Source organism: Chelonus insularis, unplaced genomic scaffold (genome assembly GCF_013357705.1).
Source record: "Chelonus insularis isolate UGA/USDA-ARS -01 unplaced genomic scaffold, ASM1335770v1 contig_77_pilon, whole genome shotgun sequence".
Classification (NCBI taxonomy): Eukaryota; Metazoa; Arthropoda; class Insecta; order Hymenoptera; family Braconidae; genus Chelonus; species Chelonus insularis.
Window position 1 is genome coordinate 980,298 of NW_023276746.1, and position 21,921 is coordinate 1,002,218.

The window sequence follows — 21,921 nt, forward strand, 5'->3', positions numbered from 1 at the left end:
TGTAAAAATTTGGAATTATCCGTCGTGCATGGTGTAAAAAATCATTGTATCTCGGAAATTTTTACGACAATTATTATATATGTAATACGTACAATAAATAAATAATTTATCTTCTTCAATTTGATACAAATCTGGGAAAAAAAAGGAATAGTTCCTTTGGCATCGATTTTGATGTTATTTCAAAAAATGCAAAGACACATATCTCGTAATTTTTTACGCTCTTTTGATTGAAATTGGTTTTATTTAAGAATAATTAATAGTTTTTAAGTTATAGATTTTTTGTTCTTTTTAATAAAAAAAAAAAATGTATATCCGCAAGTTTTATAAATTTATAAATAAAGGTATTTTTCATCATTTATTTATGTTGTTTTTAACGTATAAGGTCGTTTTGGAAAATTTCGATTGGAAATATGTGGAAATTAAGAATCACCTTTATAGGGTGTCAACTTTGGAGTTGATTTTCACCTCTTCAAAACGTTTATCCGTAGAAAAAAAAACGTGGTTCATCATTTTCGACGTAGATTATTTTATAGAAGCCTCAAATCGACATTGACCACCTCGCGAAGTTTTCTTGTTATCTTTTTGGAATAACTGTGGCGTTACTGTCAGCGTACCGTGTTCAAATGGTATAGGTTTACCAAACTCATCTCTTATATCGATTTCGATTGTACGAATCCGTTTTCAATAGTGGTATGTAGTGCATTGTTGAAAATGCCTTCATTTTTGTTGATCCATGAGCATAGTTATGCATATCAAGAGATTGGCTTTCAACTGTCGTTGCAAAAGATTGTAGTTTTAACATAACCACCAGGCCTTGCCATCTATTTTATATGCTCGTTAATAATGTCGAGTTTATTTGATTGATCAATTAGATGTTTAAGTGTTTGATACCCACCAGCAGGAATAAACGACTCTTGATTTTTTGCTTTGTCCAAATTATAAGTATCAGCAACGTTTGCTCTCACGAATTCTAGGATATCGACGACATGTATGAGTCAAAAAGAAACAATGGCATGTTTTGCAGGCACATTCAAAAAATTCATAGGAATACTTATTTCTTCTTAACTTTTTTTTTTATACCCCTTAACGATAAAGCTAGTGAATCATTTGCTTCTGAATTTAATTTGATTTCAATTACTATTTGGGAGTATACTGTGGGTGGTTTAGTTACTCTTGACAGTAGACGTAGTTTCGGTAGTTTGCGTACGTTTGTTAGTCGTATTTTTGATTAATGATTTTGTTTTTCTATCAAAGGTCAGAAGCTTCATCGCCAACATCCTCAACGGCGTCTAAATAAGTTGAAGAATAAGATTCTTTTTCTACTTTTTTACTCGTTAATTATTCATCTGATAAAATATCTTTATTATTATACAGTGATGCAGCGAAATTGCTAAAAAAGCGAAGACTCTCCACACGTCAGAGTTTAGGTAAATACCTTATTATTAAGATAAGACGACTAGAAACGGAAAGCAAAGGAACCGATACTTTCTCGTGTGACTTCATCGTTCCGTTGTTCTTTTTTCCCTTCTAAACACCTAATTTTCACACGTCCACGGGTTGTTTTTTTCATAATTAACATGATACAAGAGGATGCAAGGTGGTATTATTCCTTAAAAGTAAGTAATTAAATCTGGGACTTACCACAAAGAACGTTAGTTGCGTTAGCTGATAGAGTTCTCTTGATACTCTACTGCTTAATTTACGCTTTTAACTTAGTTGATAAATGACTCAACTCGAATTAATTTGTTAATATACCACTGTAATATTGTTTACTTGATGATATCCATTGATTTAATAATGCAGAAAGGTGTAAGATTACACGAGGTGCTTACTACGCGTCTTGACTGCTTGGCAGCTTCGACAAGAATAAAGTAAGGCATCACGGGATTTGCTCTCGCGTACTGTATCACGTTCGCTGATTGGCTGAGGCGTTCGTCTGTAACAAACGGCACGCTGCAAGTGCACGTATACTTGTGATGTTTACATCCCATGTTTTTAGGCCTTATACAATGAAAAATTACCAAAATACTATTTTGAAGAGACAAAGCATAGTTTATAATCCCTATTAATGGTCTTTTATACTGAACTCTTTATTATTGAAAAAGAGATTTTCTGGAACTAACTTTATCTTTTCATAACCATTGCGTATCAAAAAAAAAATATTCTATTAATTAATAAACTGGATCCTCATAATAAACTAAAGCAAACGAAAATTCTGAGAACTCTTACACATGAATAAACAAAGAAAAAAGGGGTTTATATCTTATACTTTACATATTCATACTGGATTTCACGACTTTACCAGAGTAAATAAACAAATAATAAAAATCTTTTAGCTTAAGAGCTATTGTTTTCGTGGAATTTTAGGATTAATATTAACAAGAATGTACATTTTTCTCTAATCCTTAACACATCAAACCTGAAGATAAAATTTTAATAGTACAAATAACGTTCAAGAATTGTAACAAAGGAAATGACTTAATATAAAATGAATGTATCACCGGCGAACCTTCAACCACAAGCCAAGAAAATAACTGAACTATCCTCGATATTACTAACGAACAAAGATTAAACAAAGACGTCAAACATATCTCAATGAATCTAATACTAAAAAGTCTTCAAAACTCAACAAAATTCTATCTTAAACTCTCATAACCAAATTTCAATCACGCAATAAATAAAATTAAACTAATGAATTTCAATCTCAAGAATTCTTCACCAACACAAAAAAAAAATTTTTTTTAGCGCAGCCCCACGTCGGGCGCCATTTGTAACGTTATTTTTCTGCCCCCTAAAGGGTGTACTCCATAACGCACCTTTCTTCAGGTAGGAATCCTGATTAGAACTATCCCTGGGAGACGACAACTACTTTACTTAGGGCGTCAAGTTATTTTTATTCACTAGAATAACTAAACCATTGTAACTTAAACGAGTACAAACTTAAATCTAAACTCGATATCTCAAAACTTACTAACTAACTCAAAACACTCTCAACCCAATACTTAAAATTAAACCTCAAACTTATATCTAACTTAACTAAGATGGTTCGACAAAATCAGGGTCCTCCTGAACAGGGCATGTCCTGGCCCTCAGTTGTGTAGGTTATGGAGAGGAATCATGTCCGGCCAACAAATTATAAATAAATAAAAGAAATAAAAAAACAAATTAAATAAAATAACTAACGGGATGAGTTCAAGGTACCCAAACTACAAGAAATAAATTAACAGGTTCACATATTTTTAATTCTTGAATTTATTTAAATAATTCTACTCAATTAGACTTTCTTAACACTTACGGGAACTCACAACAGTATTATCTCAATACCCTCCATCAAATAATCGACTAACATTATGACAAACTTCAAACTAAAACAATAAAACTTTAACATATTACAATTTCTGGAGCTCAAATAAATCTGACATAAACTAACTAAAGAGTATTTCTTAACAAGCGGTTTCTCGATCAATCATAACTCAAAATACTAAACTTAAAACGTAATATTTTAATATTTTAACAAATAGACAAATCTTCAAATTAAATTAACTAAAATCATTCATAATATTCTGGATTAAAATCTACAATTAAACTTAACCTAACGATTCCGAGAGCAAACCAAGCCTCATGGATTTTCTTTTATTCAACAAAATATTTTCAACTTACTACAAATTTACCTTTTAACCCAATTGAAAACTGATTCTCAAGAACTTACAATTTCCGTAGAGAGCTTTCGATATTCTAGCTTTTGTCAAACCCAGTCCTGGACTTCCTTCTTCTTGAAGTGAGGATTGATGTGTCTGATCTTCATTCTCCTTACTGGAGTCTTCTCTTGTCTTCTCTCTCGACATGATGGTAACGCTTAACTGTCCATGAGCTCAGCTTACACTCGACTCTCCATAGGCACAGCTCGCCATCAACAACCTTCCAAAAACTATTTCTCCAAAATCCTTAATCTTCAATTTCTTCATTCTCTTGATTGTCTTCTCCCTTTCAATTTGTCAAAACATATTTCTTATCGGTGGCTATCTTCACGTGACTTCGCCCAGATTTTCATATAGAGGGGTTACTTAAACTAATGTGCACCAAAACTTAATCCTACAACCTCTTCTACACTTCCATCTTTTCCTTGGAGTTCCATTTTCTGGCAACAGCCTCGTTAAATAACTACATTTTCTTTGTAATTCTTACTAAGTGGGCTCTTATTAGCCTCAAAACTCTCATTAAAATATTGCTAGAGCTAGCAATGGAACGTTATCCAAAAAAATAACGTCACAGTATTTGTGCAGTCAGTTATTAAAGAAATCCAGAAAACAACTAAATATAAAAAAACAATGATTGTGATAGTAATTTTATTGAAAAACAAATCGATATTTTGTCAATGAAGGTATTCCAAAAATAACAATGTAATTTATGTTCCAATTTCAATCCCTATTAATGTTTATTTCACCTTTTTGCAAATGTTTAATGGCATTGTAAATTTTCACGTTTAAAAATTCAACCTCACTATCGGTAGTTCGCTTACTCTGATAGACTGCATACTGCCGGTAGTCAGCATTTGATAGTTCATTCTAATAATTTGGAACATTGCTCTCTTAAATATCTTCACTTTTTACGCTATTTAATATGCTGTATACTGTGACAGTAAGTATCTACTTGATTACATTTCGGCTCATAGTAATTGTTCGATATATTTAACGAAATGTTTAATTTTAGAATTTAAGGATAAAAAATATCCTGGCCTCACTATCGGTAGTTTGCTTACATCTGATAGACTGCATACTCCCGGTAGTCAGCATTTGATAGTTCATTCTGATAATTGAGAACATATAGTCTTTACAGTTAAAAGTATAGTAACTCATGATGGATACTTTTTTGATATAAGTGAATGATATTATAGTCATTTTACGAATGTATTACATGAATATGAGGCTTTAATGTTATGTGAGTGTTCTGACTTGGAGGGCCCCAAGTCAGCAAGTCTCAGAATATTTGAAAATTGTTAATGCCGGACTTGTCCACCGGCGCGTCAGTCAACTCACTGGACCAATCATCGGGAAGTATTTCCCTCATGGCCCAGAAGGCAACTCTACGGCCCTAGTGACGCCAACAAGCACGCGGTCGAGCACTTGTGGTGTCAGTTAGCTTCAGGCAAATCACGCGCTCAACTCCGTAGAAATTTACGCAGTCAATTCACAGTTTTTGCAGTCAGCTCATCCTTTTTCGAGAACAAATACGATCAATCAGACTCAGACTACTCTAGTGAACAGTACTAAACCATCAAGATTACTCTTATCAGTGCCAGTGGTCCAGTATAGTCAGTTGTAGTGTCTTTGGGCGCGAAGCTGAACTGGCGTCGACGCCATAGTGCCTCACGGACATTCACATATACATCGCACACCCGAACAACTCTGGTGTATACTGTGAATGTTGCTATTCACTGTTTTGAGACTTTTTTTGGTGACAAAATAACCATCAGACAATTCAGAAGTGTATGAACAATTAATGTACAGTCAATTCACCTAAACTCAGTGATTAAGAATTTCTATTGTTTAAGTTAAGTGTTATTTGTTAATAAAAGCGATAAAAACCATACAATTTTGTTGTTTAAAAACTATTTTCAGGAACCTTCTAGCATCCAACCTGTTTTTTTGTGTCGTGGTTTATCATTACAGTCCATTAAGTTTAGTTTTTTCGTCCGGTCGACTCGAAGTCAGAACAGTAAGCGAATCAAATTACTCAAGTTATCAATATGGAGGCCAATATGGCATCATTAAATTCAATATGGTCGCTCATGTCTCTTTTATAGTAGGGTAGGATAGGAAAGAGAATAGACGACAAGTAAGTATATTATCTATTTTGGACATTTAAAAAATCTAATAATGTTCAAGAGTTGTAGTATGGTATCGCCAAAACATTTTATCACAATGTTTTTTTTTTCAGTGTATTATATGGGCCGTTTCATTTTCATCGATCGGAAAGATAATAATGCGTATATTACTGCTTTTGTTGGCTCAGGTATTCATCCAATCATATGAGTATTATATATCATAGGTGGTTAAATAGTATTTTCTTCTATAGTATGATTGTTTTTATTTTTTCAACAGATGCCAGATTCTCTGTCCAAACTCTACTTGATAAGGTATGTAAATCAAAATGAAGCAAGTGGCTTTATTTTTATTTTTGTTTGAGAACCTTTTTTTATTTTCTACTTATTGTAATAGTAACTATGTTAAATATATGTTATAGAATTACAAGCTTTTACATCAAGATGAACTCATTGGTAACTCAATTCGTGCAGATACTGCTCAATGATACTGCAGAAAAAAAGTCAAAAAAATCACGATATATAGTATGAAATGAAATATTCTTTCCGTTTTTTGGAAATATTATTCATTTTGAAATAGTTTCAAACGAAACTCATCTATAATCATTGTGGTTTATATATTATTTAAAATTACACATTTCTTATCAATTTTATGCAATATTTACTAAATTACACTTATCTATGTAATTTACTACAACTGCACATCGTTATCAATCAATAAATTTCTTCTTGTGTTGAGAGTGTACTTAATCAAGAAGCAAAAGAGAAATTTATGTGTAATATTTTGATTGGATTGTTTCAAATTTATTTGATATTTAATTATAATGAATTCTTACTTTTATCTATAGAATTTATTATTGTTTTGCGAGAACCGAAAATTATTGATTGAGTTCATTTATTTAGAGCTAAAAGATCGATAGCGATCGAGCTACGCCGTAGGATGTGATCAGGAAAGGTGCACTCACACAATAGACACTTTTCTTAAGCTTATTATCAGGTTTATTACAAAAATAAATTATTTATTAAGTTAACAATTACTTATTAATAATTTACGAGCTTAACTGAACTTTACTTTAACAGAATTGAATTCATCAAGAGCTTGAAATGATTAGGATTTGCAATATAGGAACGAGCGATAATCGAGCAAGTGTACTTGAGCTTCGCTTGAGCGTTAATTGCTGCAAACACGTTGTGGGTAGACCTAGAACAATGATAGAGCAACTGTCATTGGCTAGATTGGAGAAGAAGAGCTAGGATTCACCGAGCGCTGAAACAAGAGCTAGGATAGGGCGAGCGGATTGGGTGAGCTCGACTGAGCACGAGCGGGGACGAGAGTGAGTCCAACTGACAGTTTGCATTTAACCTCTCGCAACATACTCCCCGTCTACCGCAACGTCCTTGCGGTACTTGTCCGCTGGTAGAACAATGAGCTTGGTGATTGGTCTGGTGAAGGTGGTCTTTGAAGTCTTGATTGAGACCACCCGAATGAGTCCATCTTGTCCAGGATGAACACCGATGACTCGAGCTAAAGGCCATTGAGCTGGAGGGAGGTTATCCTTAATGGATAGAAGTAGAAAGCCGACTGCAATATCATAAGCTGCTCTTCTCCACTTAGAGACTGAGAGATATTCTTGTAAGCACTCTTTGGACCACTGCTTCCAAAAGTGTGGAAGCTTTTGTTGTATTAACTCCCATAGAGTAAATCGTGATTCAGGGAGATGAGTTTGAGCAACTTCAGGAAGAACTCCTTGAGATGTTCCATGAAGGAAGTGAGCTGGGGTCAGTGCTCGTAGATCATCGGCATCATCACTGCGCAGCGAGAGCGGTCGAGAATTTGAAACTGCCTCTATTTGAGCTATTAGAGTGGTGAAGTCTTCATAGGTCAGTAAAGTTGTCTTTAGAATCCTTACTAGGTGAATCTTCACCGACTTAACAGCTGCTTTCCACTTTTCACCAAAGTGAGGAGCACTGGGAGATGAGTAGATCCATCTTGTCCCAACCTGAGCTAATAAGCTGACGAGCTAAGCGTTTTTTGATGAGCTTTGACGAAAGAGATCTTTCAGGAAGGAATCAGCTCCCTTGAAGTTGGTTCTACAGTCGCTATAGAGCACTGAGCTTGCCCCTCGACGACTAACAAAGCGTCGGTAGGCTTTAATGAATGCTTCTGTGGAGTAGTCTGACACCAATTCCAAGTGAACAGCTGAGATCACGAAGCAGACAAGAACAGCTATCCAGCCTTTGTATGTTTTTGCGCCTCTTTCCTGGAACGTCTTGAGCGTGAAGGGACCAGCATAGTCTACCGCAGTAGTGTGAAATGGTCGAACTGGTACCACACGATCAGCTGGGAGCTGGCCCATGAGCTGTTGAGCACGTCGAGCGCGATATCGAGCACAGATCACGCATCTCAGGATAAATGACCGAATAGGAGCTCTTCCTCCTAAGATCCAAAACTTTTCTCGAACATGAATGAGAGTAACTTGAGTTCCTTCATGGAGCGTTCGTCGATGAGCTTGATCAATAACGAGCTGTGAAAAGTAGGATTTTCCGGGGAGTATAATCGGATGGATTTCATCTTCTTCGAGTTCAGAGTTTGTTGGGCGACCACCAACACGAAGTATACCTTCTTGATCAGCGAATGCTGCGAGCTTAGAGACAAAGTGCGATGATGGTAATTGCAGCCCATCTCGCAGAGCTTTTAGATGGATGACTAAGAATCCATATTAGTGCTACAGATGAATCAGTCCATAGATAGATAGGAGCTTGAGCTAATTCGAGCACTTCTTGAGCATGTTTCACGAGTTTTGAGAGCATCCAAGCAGCAGTTAGTTCGAGCCGAGGAATTGTAACTGGTTTTAATGGTGCTACCTTAGTTTTAGCACACAAGAGCTGGATCTGAGCTGATTCGTTTGAGTTCTGAACTTTAATATAAATGCATGCAGCCATGGCTAACTGTGATGCATCTGAGAAGCCATGTATTTCTATGTATGAGCTGGAGATCGTGTTGAGTCATCTAGGGATGTGAACATGAGCGAGATATGGTAACTCGTCTCGTAGGTGCGTCCACCGTTGAGAGAGCTGAGCAGGAAGTTCATCATCCCATCCTGATTTGTTTAACCAGAGCTCTTGAATGAACATTTTTGCTCGAACTATTACTGGAGCTAAGAATCCGAGCGTATCAAAGAGCTGAGCTACTTCAGAGAGCACTGAGCGTTTCGTGAGTTTCTTGAGCGTTGAGCTTTTCGGTGAGAAGATAAATTGATCAGATGCAGGACTCCAAGATAGTCCAAGCAGGATATTTTATGCCTTCATCTTCTATTAGTTGAAGGAGAACTCGTACAGCAAGAAATGGAGCTGGCCTGGTACCATAGGTAACCGTGGTGAGCTGATATGGAACTATATTGTTATGTTCATCGAGCCAAAGAATCCTCTGGAGATCCCAATCTGCTGGATGAACGTTTATCTATCGAAACATCTTCGTTATATCAGAGCTAAAGATAATTTTGTGTCGTCTAATCCATAACGAGACGTCGAAGATGTCGACTTGGAGCTTGGCACCAGTATGAAGAACATCATTGAGCGAGAAACTAGAGCTGGTCTGAGCTGATCCATTGAAGACGACTCTCAACTTTGTAGTAAGACTCTGCTCATGTAGAACTCCATGATGAGGCAAAGAAAAATGAGGCAGACCATTGGGTTGCACCGATGACCCCTCTACCGAGACCCTCAACCCTCCTGATACCGAAGTATCATGTGCCAAGGTCATCTCATTCGAGCGATCACCAGATACAATACCTGGACTTCCTCTTGAGCTTGATTGTACTCCTGGAGCACGCCTCATATGTCCTAGAGCTTGATATTCGTTCATAAATTGCGTGTAGAGCTGATTGAGCTTCGAGTCATTTGAGAGTCGCTTGAGCATTGATCGAAGACATTTGAGAGCTAAGGTTTTGGATTCTCCAAGAGCTGGTGGTGATGGAACTATTGGAAGTCTCACCACATATCTTCCGGTTGCATCCCTGAAGTGAGTTTTGATGAAATGAGCTTCACAATGTTCTTCATCTGGACTGAGCTTAGAAGAATGAGCTCGAGCTGTCTCTTCTTGAACCTAAAACTTGGATAGTAGTTCATGAAGGTCGTGATCCTGCTTCACGTGAAGAGCTGGACTTGTTAGAGATGGTGAGTTTGACTTAGTTGCACCGAAGACGATCCAACCAAAAATAGTCTTGAGAGCTGTGGGATCTAAGGCGTGACCTCGTCTGAGCTCCGAGCGAATGATTTGAGCTAGTGGTATAGAGCCCAGAGAGACATTAATGGTCCCTGGCGTTCTATACTGAGGATCTGCGAGCTGTAAGCCTTTGAGATGAGACCACGATGAGCTGTCGATGTTGTAGGTAGGCAAGACTGTTGTTGACGTGAACAGGAACTTGTATTTGGTCGTCTGAGTAGAGCGATTTAAGCGTAATGATGCTTAGACCCCGTGGGATTGCAGGATTGATGATCGTTGTTTTGGGAGCTGGAGTTGACGAGCTAACTTATTCGTTATGAAAGAGAGCTGTGATCCTTGAACTTGTTCAGCAGCTGGAGGATCACAAGAACTAGTAGAGCAAGATAGAGCTACTGAAGAGCTTATCGGAAGACCAAAGGTCGAGCTTAGAGATGATTCTGGAGCAGGAGCTGCACTGGAGCATAAATCAGGAGCTGGTGGAGAGCTGCGTGTTGAGTTAAGCTGTTGAGCTGAGCTAGAACGTGAATCAAGAGCTAGTGGAGAGCTGAGCTGGAGCACGAATCAAGAGCTGGTAGAGAGCTCGGCGGTGAGCAGAGCTGTTGAACTAACAAGGGAGAGCCACTTTGAGCTAACAAAAAAAGAAACAAAAATTAATTCTTGAGCATGACTGTCAAGTTTAATTGGAGCTTATCAACCTGATGTGGTTGGAGGTTGTTGAGCTGGAGTTGGATCGGATGAGCTTGAGCTGGTTGGAGCTGCAGGAATGGGAACCGAGCTGATTTGAGTAGCCTCGCCTTGATGTATTGTGGTATGATGCTTCATACCACAATGACGGCAACGCTTCTCGCTCTGGCAAGCCTTGACATCATGTCTGCCAAGGCAATTGCTGCAGAGCCGATACTCCATTGCTAGCTTGAGCCTGTTGAGTAGAGAGAGTTTCCGATAGTCTGGACAGCTGGCGATGAAGTGGTCTGTGCTGTCACAATAATCACAGACGTGGCCCGGATCGGTTGGACCTCTGTACCCCGCCATCTAGGGTCTGAGCTTGTTGGCCGAGCTTTGCTGAGCTGCTGGCTTTGCACTAAAGCCACGTCGTTGAGCTTGATCTGATAGAGCTTGAGTTGCAGGAGCTGGAGATTGGGCTTGAGCGGTGGCAGCATATGACCGAGCTGTTGGTTTCTTGAGTTGAGCTCAATACTCTCAAGAGAAATGGCTTCAGAAGTTAACTCCTGAAGCGAGCTTCGCGATGGATAGGCAGTGTTGGAGCCGAGCGTTCTCTCCCATTCTCTTCTGATGGACGGATCGAGCCGACGAACTAAGTGGTAGACAAGTGGCATGTCCCACTTGTCAACTTCGGCATCTAGAGCTTTTAGCGAATCGAGAGCTTCTCGAACACCATTGAGCAAGTCGTGGAGGCCCTTAGATGTTGGTTCTACCACTGAGCTGTCGCCGAAGAACTTGTCGAGCTGTGTTGATAGCAAGAGCCTTTTGTTCTCGTAGCGAGACGTGTGCAGGTTCCACGCGATGGCGTAGTTGTCATTGGTGGTCCTTAAGTTCTAGAGAAGCCGAGCGGCGTCACCCTGAACTGAAGTATTTCCCACTGAAGGGTTTGATCTTGATTTTCTCAAAGAGATGAGCACCAGGTGAGCGAGATGTATGAGCTTCAGGAGAGCTTGATGATGATTGAGCTTGACGGAGAGAGCTGATGAGGTTGGTCAAGATTGACCGAGCTCCGTCATAGACCTCTAACGTTACAAGATAAACCTTCTTTTTCTTGTACGAGGAGTTAAGATAGAGCTGAGAGCATTTTGTAGCGAGGTCATTGTTTAGTTGGCTAAACAACTGCCACGTCTCCTCAAGAACATCAAGAGCTCTAAAAAGAATTTCCTTTCTTTCATCTTGAAGAGCTAGTTGAGCTGTGAAGTGAAGCTCGACGTCAGCCTCGAGCACTGATACGTTGGTCATTATAAATGACGAGCTTAGAATCTTCGAGCACTAGCACAAAAACTCACTTTTCTGTTCACTAGCACCAAAGACCCTTACAAAAAATGTAAATAAGTTCACAGTGTTTATGAGAAGTCCTAAAGTTAGTCATTTCTGAGCACCGCACTGAACTAAACTCACGACCAATGAGTGCGAGCCAGAGAGCTTCTAAAGTTAATGAGCGCGATCGCCAGAACAAAGAAAATATCCTTTTTACGAGCACTTTTCACTTCACTGCTGACCACATCCGGCTCGAAGGACCTAATGGTTTTGCGAGAACCGAAAATTATTGATTGAGTTCATTTATTTAGAGCTAAAAGATCAATAGCTATCGAGCTACGCCGTAGGATGTGGTCAGGAGAGGTGCACTCACACGAAAGACTCTTTTCTTAAGCTTATTATCAGGTTTATTACAAAAATAAATTATTCATTAATATTCCACGAGCTGGGACGAGAGTGAGTCCAACTGACGGGTTGCGATTAACCTCTCGCAACAATTATATTTATTCCATCAGTCTACCTGTAATCGTCTCTGTTGATTTGAGACTTGATTATTATATTACTTATTCTCTAGTAAATCATTTTTGTACTCCGAACAGAAATAATAATTTCAATAATTAAGCCTTCTTCAATTTAAAAGAGCGAGCTACAGGGAGTGTGCTGAGTACGCGTAGTTGACGCGTGTAGCTTTACTTGAAGCCCGCACTTCTAAGATGTGAAGTTAGTCAATAATCGAAATCTCCTTTCCTAAAAAATTGTAAAAAAAGTAAATTTGAAATTTTTTTTAGGGTTATCTAGAGTAGCGCGGTCGATACGGCGCCATATTTCATTATTAGTTGAAGCAGACACACAATATTATCATTATACGGTTATGATTCTTTCAAAAAATGAAGCCTGTAAGTATATAACTTTGACTGCAGTAAATAAACACGTTTAATGTAAAGTTAAATAATAAAGATACCCTATTATCCGTGGAATTTTCTATATAAAATGGACATTGAAGAATATTATAATGGATGGACGATATCTACTAATTCTTTGCATGGGGAGGAGAACATTTTGGTAAGGGTTTTTTGAATAATTCATCAATAATAATAAGCAATGTAGAAAAGTTGCTGTAGTTGACCTACTTTCGGTCATAAGCTTACATTTGGTAAAGCAAAAAAAATATTTCTTCTCTACATTTTCTATCGGTTGTTTTTTTCAAATGCAATGCATACAATAGTTTATGTAGTTGAAGACGCTGCACTCGGCTTACTCCCGGTGAGGGAAATAAGATACTTTTTCTCTACATTTTTCATCTTTTTTTTCTCAAGTGCAATGTATAAACTAGTTTTTGTAGGCAAAGATTCTGAACTTAGCTAACTCTTGGGAATGATTCACTTCTAATAGAAAGTTTACTCCCGGTAGAGCAAATCAAATATTCTTTCATTTTTCAAGCCAGTTGTAACACTATTACATCAACTTATAAATGAAAAAACAAAATCTCTCTAAAAATACCATTATTGAACGATGATAATGTATATATATCAATGAATGAAAGACAATATGCTGCCTCGAGAAAGGAAAAATTTAATCGTCAGAAGATGGATATTTTCTCTATTTATGACGATAGCATGAAAAACAAAACGTGAAGAGATCAATCAAAGCAAAGAAGTTAAAGCAATATTGAAGTTATAAAAAGACAAATCCCTGTAAATAATTTGGAGCATGAAATGATGGAAAATACAAAAGTACAAGATAAAGGAGAATAAGAAAGAGCAGCATCATTGTAAAGTGTTAATAATATTGTGCATCAAGAATTTGAAAACTTACATGAAATAGTGTTGGCAGATTTGAATAAAGTAATAGATTTATCGTATGATGAAACACCATTGTTGAGAGAAACTATATCTACTTTGAGAGAACAGACAAACGACATAGAAGATTCAGTATCTGGTAGAATATCATTATCATCATTAAATGAAACTATATCTACTTGATAGAAGAAGTTGGATAGTTTTAAACAAAAATTAATCGTAGAGAGAATTTATACTGATTCTAAATTTTTAAAATTTGATACCATTTTTTTATATACGAGGTCTTGATGAAACATTGACGTGGTTGATTTAACTGCTTACTCATCCACTAACAATAGATACGAATACATTTTAACAATTATCGATATTTTCTCGAAATATGCCTGGGCTGTACCGGTAAAAACAAAAAATTGAAAAGATGTCACCGATTCTATGGAATCAATGTTATTACAGAAACGAGTGCCTTATAAATTACATGGAGATAGAGGCAAAGAATTTTATAATAAAGATTTTTAAACTCTTATGAAGCAATACAACATAAAAATGTATTCAACTTTCACTAATCTAAAGGCGTCTATATGTGAACGATTTAATCGTACATTAAGAAATGAAATGTGGAAACAATTTACTATACGTGGAAATTATAAATGGATTGATCTTTTACCTTTTCTAATCAAATCATATGATAATACAAATACATTGTACCATGAAGATGAAACCAAAAGATGTAACATTTATTAATGAAAAACAATTGCTTCAAAATATTAATAAAAAAAATTTTTATTCAGTAAATAAACGTCTAAAATTGAAATTTAAAATTGGAGATAAAGTTTGTATAAGTGAATATAGACATGCATTCGAAAAAGAATATCCACCCAATTGCACAGCTAAAATTTTCACCATTAAAACCGTTAAAAATACAAGACCTGTGACACATAAATTGAATAATTATCAATATCAGCCGATTTAGGGACGATTCTACACCGAGGAATTAACCAAAGACCAGTATCCAGATGTCTACCTTGTTGAAAAAGTGTTAAAAAAACAGCAAAATAATCTAAATAAAGAACATACAATTTGTATCAATAGATGCTCCTAATAAATAAAAAATGTCATAACACGTGGCCCAATTTTTTTAATGTTCTCTATTGATAGAAGATTTCTGGATATAATTCTCAAAAATTGGACCACGTGTTATGACATTCTTTTAAACTAGTTACTTTTTCAGATTAAGTGACAATTGAATGCACAAAAATTTATCGTAAATTCTCATCTACAAGATGACTTTTCATGTTATTTCAAGAAAATTCGAAAAAGTATTTTCTTACACAATTTATCGAAAGTAACGAGAAAAAAGTCTTAATTTTATAGATGACATAGCACTCCCTTTGATTTTAAACTTCTTTAGTATTTCGAAATTTTTTAAAAATAATTATTTAAAAATGAGAATTTGGTTATTTGCAGAGTCATTTGAGACGTGTACATGGCGCAAAGTTTTACTTTCATCCGATGATAACAGTTTCAGTAGGATACTTCAAACACTTGAAGAAAAATGCTGAATAAGATTCATGCTATCAAATGTTTTTTAATATTTTGATTAAACGTTCTATTTACAATTTCTTACGCACATCTATGTAATTTTTTTATTAAACAATTGATAAAAGCAATTTTATGGTTTCGCAATTACGGCAAGTTAAATTTGGCGCAATTTTATGATTTCAAATATTTTTTGCATGTAGAACAATTTGAAAATATCGGATTTTCAAACAACAGTGACGTGGCGCCGTTTTTTTTACAGATATCGAATGATATTTGTTTTTGGCGGATTTCACTCAATTTTTTCAATAATTTTTCATATTAGATTAGATAATATTGATATCATCAAAAAATTAAACGATATCGCGGAATTGTGGTAGTAACTTAACTCTATACGAAAGATCAATAGATAGCAATGAATATTTTTTATTCAAAATTTATTTTCATTCGTCGGTAACTTTAGTTTAGTTAATGCTCGTATTTACGGTAAAACAATTTAAATTTTTTGTGATGATCTCGAGTTCGATTATTTATTACAAATTCTATTAGTGTTAAACGTAGACGTTAGTTCAAATTTATTCCTTATTTTTAGCAATGACTACAGCAAGGCAAGTTGATTTGAGATAAGTTGAACGAAGTCGAAGTGATACCAATCTTTTCACACTGCAAATCCAAGTGTGTTATTCTTGTAGAGACTTTTGACGCGCTAAAATTGTTCAATGTTAAATGCCGTAATAAAACTATAGATTTTTCACACACGATGGAATGTGTAAGAACTGTCTAAAAATAATGTATAGTTTGTTTACAGACATTTCACATTAAATATGCTTCTTGTGTATTATTTTAACATGTTTGTTAACAAATTTAAATTAATTGCACAGATCCCGTTTTTAATTATTTATAACGAACTCAGTCGTCAATTGAAAAAACGTAGATTTACCTTATATGCATATGCTGGTAATATTAAAAGATAGATGTAAAATAACAATCCTACAAATGGTCGATCGATCCATCTACGCTGAAATACCAAATAAGACTGATAATCTAATACTATATGATATTTTTACGAAAAATATGCTTTACGGACCATGTGGAAGTTGGTGTATTGTACATGAAAAATGTTTTAAACATTAGCCTAAAGAATTGAGAGAAGATACTACTATGGACGAAAATTGTTATCTCCCTGGTAAAACAATCCAATAGAATCTGTCAGAATACTATTGAAACCCATATTCATTTTATGAGAATTAATAAGGTCTATCGGAATGTAGCGCAATCCTTATAAAAAAATTAATCAAAAAATTGAATCAATCAATTTTTATTCAAATCTCTCCTTTTATTTCCCATAGAAACTCTTTATTTTTTATAAAATCGCTCCGTCGAATGTCAATTAAGATATTTATTTGTGCTTATAATATTACATTGTTATCCATTACACCCTAAAAAACTTTGAGAACAATCCAAGAAATCAATGTCAGAAGATTTTACAATACGTTTTGGATCGATTTTACAAGAAAAAAGCACATTTGCATATAAATTCAATTCTATGTAACAAAGCATCCGACATATCAAATTTTCCATCTATGGAGAAATTACAGATTTAGACGATAAGAAGACGAAACTAGAGAACAAGACGATGAACGTGGAATTCAACAATATCAAAAATTGAATCAAAAACAAAAGTAAATCGTTCCTTACATATTAAGTATTATCGATACTAACAACAATAATACTATATCACATTGTATTTATATAGATGGACCTGGTGGATCTAGGAAAACATTCATTTATACAACCTTATGGTATTTGTTAAAATCTAAAAATAAAAAAGTTTTTACTACGGCATTTATAGGAATTGCTGCAACATTACTCTCAAATAGGAAGACTGTTCATAAAACTTTTGGTTTACCTGTACCTCTTTCTTCTGACTCATCATCTAACATTAAAAATAATTCTAAACAAAGTAATTATTTAAATAGTATTAATGTCTTTATATGGGACGGAGCACCAGTGTCGCCAAAATATGCTTTTGAAGTAACAGATCGAACTTTGTGTCATATAATAGATGACAATCTACCATTTGGTGGAATGATATTCATTTTAGGAGGAGACTTTCGACAACTATTGCCTGTAAAAAAATCAACAAGAAGTAAATTAGTGAATTTATCCATTAAACATAGTTATCATTGGCGACAATTTCATCAATTTACGTTAACCGAAAATATGCGAACGTTACCTTCAAAAGTTGCATTTACTAAATTTCTAATAAATATTGGTGAAGATATTTTGAATAAATCTCATAATAATTTAGATCTTTCAGTTGAATGTAGAATATTCAAATATGATAAAATAATTGAAAACATATGTGAAGAAATAATCACAGATGAATGTTATACTTAATTATCAACATGTGCTATACATGCAGCTAGAAATGGAGATATAGAAAAAATTAATACCGAGATATGAAATTATTAGATTACATTGAATCCACCCAATTTTTCACCTTATAAACTTTTGCTAAGAAAATGTTGTGTAGTTATGTTGCTCAAAAATCTTAATATTAGTGAAGGTTTATGTAACGGCACAAGATCAATGGTTTCGAAACTTGGACATAATCTTTTACAATGTAAAATATTGACTGGTGATAAATAAATAAGTTCATGAGAACATAAGTGGAAATGTTAGAACACATAACATAACGTTGAAACATGTTCTAGTTTATTAAAATATGATTTGAAACATTAGAACCCATATTCGACCATTTGAATATAAGTAAGTTCATTAGAACATACTTTGGATTATCAAAACATAATTCGATACGTTAGAACACATAATATAGCGTTAAAATATATTCTTGTTCATTAGAACATAATTTAGAACATTCGAACGACAATTAGAACGTAAAAAAAATTCTTAGAACGCATTCTCTATTATAAGAACATATACCGGAACATAAGAATACATATTCGACCATTCGAACATGAATAAGTTCGTTAGAATATATATTTGATCATTCAAACATAAGTTAGAACGTTTGATCGTATGATTCAACGTTAGAACATCTTGACGAACATTGAAACATAATTAAGTTTTTTTAAACATATGTGTTATGGTCAAAATATATGTATGAACTTTAAAACACATAATTTCTTATTGAACCATAAGTTGAATCGTTGATAGACATATTAAAACATTATTTTTTTCTTATTATGAGAACGTGATGCTTCCATCACACAATAAATGAAAATCATAATTAATTCTTAGTAAAATTACTAATTATTAACCCATTAACGCCGAAGAATCGTGTTTTTTTTTCTCATTTTCAAGCTAGATTCTTATCATCGAAAAAAAATCATTTGCAAATAAAAAATATGTTCCCTTGTACTTTCGAGTGTCCTCTTTCCGAATCCGGAGTCAAAATTAAGTTTTGTCCATTAGAAAAAAAAATATGGCCGCTTTTAAACAAAAAAAATCGAAGACATTTTTTTTTCAATATTTTTTTTCTCATTGAAGACGCTCAAGAAGACCCCCTTTTTCTTCAACCATGAGTGCACAAAATAGTTGTAGTTTAAGAATATATTTTTTTAATTTGTCGACATTGACATTTTCACCCCCAAAATGGCGCTTTTCATCCCTTCAGCAGGAAGACAATTTTCACTCTCGGTGCCCGACAAAAAAAATATTCAAATCTTAACGAAAATTGGAATCCCGGGGTTTTCAAGGTCGCTGATTACGATTCCGCCCTCAAAATTCAAAAATTCAAAATGGCGGATCCAATATGGCGGACCCAAATTCAAAAACTTACTTGAATCGGATGAAATGTGGCACTCGGGGGTTTTCGAGGTCCTTGATAACGAATCTGGCATCATCATTTCAAAATTCAAAATGGCGGATGCAATATGACGGACACCTTCCCATTAACGCCCAGTTATTATCTAACGTTTATTGAAGAATTGACAACTTCATATAAATGTAAATAATAATTATTCAATTGATTCACATTTTATGATCATATATTATATTTTTCATGTGTCGAATGAAATTGACGTTGCAGAGGCTGAGAAATCTCCGATTTTTTTACATTTCATCTTGTTTTTGTTTATACGGGTCATCATTGAATATTATCCCTGATACAAATATATTTATTATCCATAAATATTTCTGTCTGCAAATAAGTTTTGTATATGCCTATCACATCTTTTTTCAATTTTTCACGTTTGTGGAGTGTGGATCGTTCACATTGCTAATGATATTTTATTTTCTGTAAAAAATATTAGCTCAGAATTTTTGTGTTCATTTTAGGTCTGCCAATATTCCTCATCTGAGTAATTTGGTTTCTATTTTCGTGGAACTTGTCTTGAGACTAAATCGAACTCACTTATATACCTAAATTTCAGCTCAGTACCTCAACAAAATTTATTCATAAAATATTGTTTTATCATCTTTATTGCTCCTGAGTGAATTCACTTCTTCGATAATTCTTATCTCATCGGCAGCGTGAGCATATTGACAATATTACCATTATGTCTCGAAAACGACCAAGGCAATCTATTCCTTCTCATGTAGAGTTTGAAATGGATACTTCTGACGATAATTGTGACGAGCTCGTCGCGATTCCGAATCCAGACAATTCTGGTTGTTCTAGTGATTCCGATTCTGATTTTGAATCAAACGATCACCTTTCGAGTATCACTTATAAACAAGCATCGGAAAATTACACAGATAATCAATGTAAATTGGAAGGAGATCACCAATATAAGTGGATGGTTGGTGAAAAGAGCTACCCGGATGAGACTGAAGACAAATTATTACTAACTGACGGTGTAAAAAAAAATATTCAAAAAAGTGAGCCGATACAACTGTTTGAAAAGTTTTTCTGCATGGAAATGAAAACATACATTATTGACTCATGTAAAGAGAATGGGTTTGAATTGCAGTTGGATGATTTGAATACTTTCATTGACATCATCATTGTAAGCTCGTTCAATAAAAGAAAATCTCAAAGAGACTATTGGTCAACTGATCCCTTCTTATTATGTGAGGTGGTTTCTTCTGCAATGCAACGCGATACATTTGAGAAAATCAAATCAGAATTAAAGTATTTGATGCCTAAAGACAATGATCCCAGTGATAAGGCATGGCGCGTTCGTAAATTACTACAATTATTCCAGAGAAATATTCGTCAGTTTGGCTTGTGGAAGACTGCGTTATCTGTTGACGAAATGATGGCCAAATCATATGCAAGAACATCGCTAAAACAGTTTATCCGGGGAAAACCCATACGATTCGGACTAAAATTTTGGGGTCTCTGCACCGCCGATGGATACCTGTTGAATCTCGATTTATATTGTGGAAAAACCTCATCAATTGGAGATAAATTGGGTAAATGTGCTCTAGGTTCTCGTGTAGTGATGGAATTATTGGATCCATTTCTGAAATCTATCCCTCCTAAGAAGATATCTCAGTTCCATCTTTCCTGCGATAATTTTTTTACGAATTTCGATCTCCTAGTACATTTGAAAAAGTTAGGTTTACAATGTACAGGAACTATAAGAGAAAATCGAGTCAAAGAAAAAAATGTAATCGACAAAAAGTCTCCACGAGGTACGTATGTTGTGAAGCATGATCAAAACAGCGGAATAAACTACATAACTATCGTAGACTCGAAACCAGTTTCGATCGCTTCTACCGCTGCAGGGGTAACTCCTCTATTACCGTCTAAGAGATTTAGCTCGAGTGCACATTCAAAAATTGAGATTCCGTTTCCACAAGCATTTCATCTCTACAATAAATTCATGGGCGGAGTAGACGTGCACGATGGACATTGCAACAACTTGCTTCCAAGTATCCGTTCAAAAAAATGGACATGGGTCGTCTTTATTAGATTTATTCAGGCCGTCATTGTGAACCCAGTCGTGATTTTCAACGCAACTGGAGATAAAACAAAAAAAATTGGTTCAAAGCAATTCGCAATTTCGATTGCTAAATATTACTTAGAGAGGGGAAAACTAAAACGGAACAAAGCACACGATACTTTCCGTCACAGCAAACAAGCTCGTTGTTCAATCTGTCCAATAAGAACATATACGTACTGTAAGGACTGTAATGCTTATTTCTGTAGTGCTTGTATGAAAGCGAAACACGTAATCAGGCTTCGGGGATAAGCAAAGGGCGCATTTACAACCAAGCACCCCAAAAAGTGAGAGGCAAGAGGACTCACTCGAATCAAGCACCCCAAAAAGTGAGAGGCAAGGGGACTCACTCAAATCAAGCACCCCAAAGGAGAAAGGATTTCTACCACGTCCATGTCGTTTTCTCTGGGTGATGCTAAGAGTAGAGAAAGGAGTTATAAGTTTATCCGTTGAGTAATGCGGAGTGATGAATTTCTATAAATTTGTCAATTTATCAATATATAAAGTTGTCAATTCTTCAATAAACGTTAGATAATAACTGGGCGTTAATGGGAAGGTGTCCGTCATATTGCATCCGCCATTTTGAATTTTGAAATGATGATGCCAGATTCGTTATCAAGGACCTCGAAAACCCCCGAGTGCCAC

At 35.3% G+C, this 21,921-nt stretch overlaps 3 protein-coding genes across 3 annotated transcripts; 2 read left to right on the plus strand and 1 right to left on the minus strand.

The window, feature by feature from the left end:
* Nucleotides 1-7,179: 7,179 nt before the first annotated feature.
* Nucleotides 7,180-8,764, minus strand: LOC118071345 (uncharacterized). Its single transcript, XM_035090454.1, has 3 exons — nucleotides 8,552-8,764; nucleotides 7,957-8,466; nucleotides 7,180-7,842 (listed from the first exon to the last, which is right to left on the minus strand). Exons 1-3 carry the CDS (start codon nucleotides 8,762-8,764, stop codon nucleotides 7,180-7,182), a joined length of 1,386 nt encoding a protein of 461 aa, XP_034946345.1.
* Nucleotides 8,765-16,525: 7,761 nt separating this feature from the next.
* LOC118071347 (ATP-dependent DNA helicase pif1-like) lies at nucleotides 16,526-17,764 on the plus strand. The gene is made up of 2 exons (XM_035090455.1): nucleotides 16,526-16,550; nucleotides 17,121-17,764. Exons 1-2 carry the CDS (start codon nucleotides 16,526-16,528, stop codon nucleotides 17,762-17,764), a joined length of 669 nt encoding a protein of 222 aa, XP_034946346.1.
* A 2,123-nt stretch (nucleotides 17,765-19,887) lies between these two features.
* Nucleotides 19,888-21,528, plus strand: LOC118071348 (piggyBac transposable element-derived protein 3-like). The gene has a single exon (XM_035090456.1). It carries the CDS (start codon nucleotides 19,888-19,890, stop codon nucleotides 21,526-21,528), a length of 1,641 nt encoding a protein of 546 aa, XP_034946347.1.
* Nucleotides 21,529-21,921: the final 393 nt, after the last annotated feature.

What these genes read in the sequence shown, in the direction of transcription:
- LOC118071345 (XM_035090454.1), bottom strand. Translation starts at nt 8,764, where the DNA reads ATGGCTGCATGCATTTATATTAAAGTTCAGAACTCAAACGAATCAGCT. An exon ending in ATCTATGGACTGATTCATCT is followed by an intron (nt 8,467 to 8,551) that starts GTAGCACTAATA and finishes TTTGTCTCTAAG; the next exon opens with CTCGCAGCATTCGCTGATCA. An exon ending in TTAAAGCCTACCGACGCTTT is followed by an intron (nt 7,843 to 7,956) that starts GTTAGTCGTCGA and finishes AAAAACGCTTAG; the next exon opens with CTCGTCAGCTTATTAGCTCA.
- LOC118071347 (XM_035090455.1), top strand. Translation starts at nt 16,526, where the DNA reads ATGGACGAAAATTGTTATCTCCCTG. An exon ending in CGAAAATTGTTATCTCCCTG is followed by an intron (nt 16,551 to 17,120) that starts GTAAAACAATCC and finishes GTATTTATATAG; the next exon opens with ATGGACCTGGTGGATCTAGG.
- LOC118071348 (XM_035090456.1), top strand. Translation starts at nt 19,888, where the DNA reads ATGTCTCGAAAACGACCAAGGCAATCTATTCCTTCTCATGTAGAGTTT.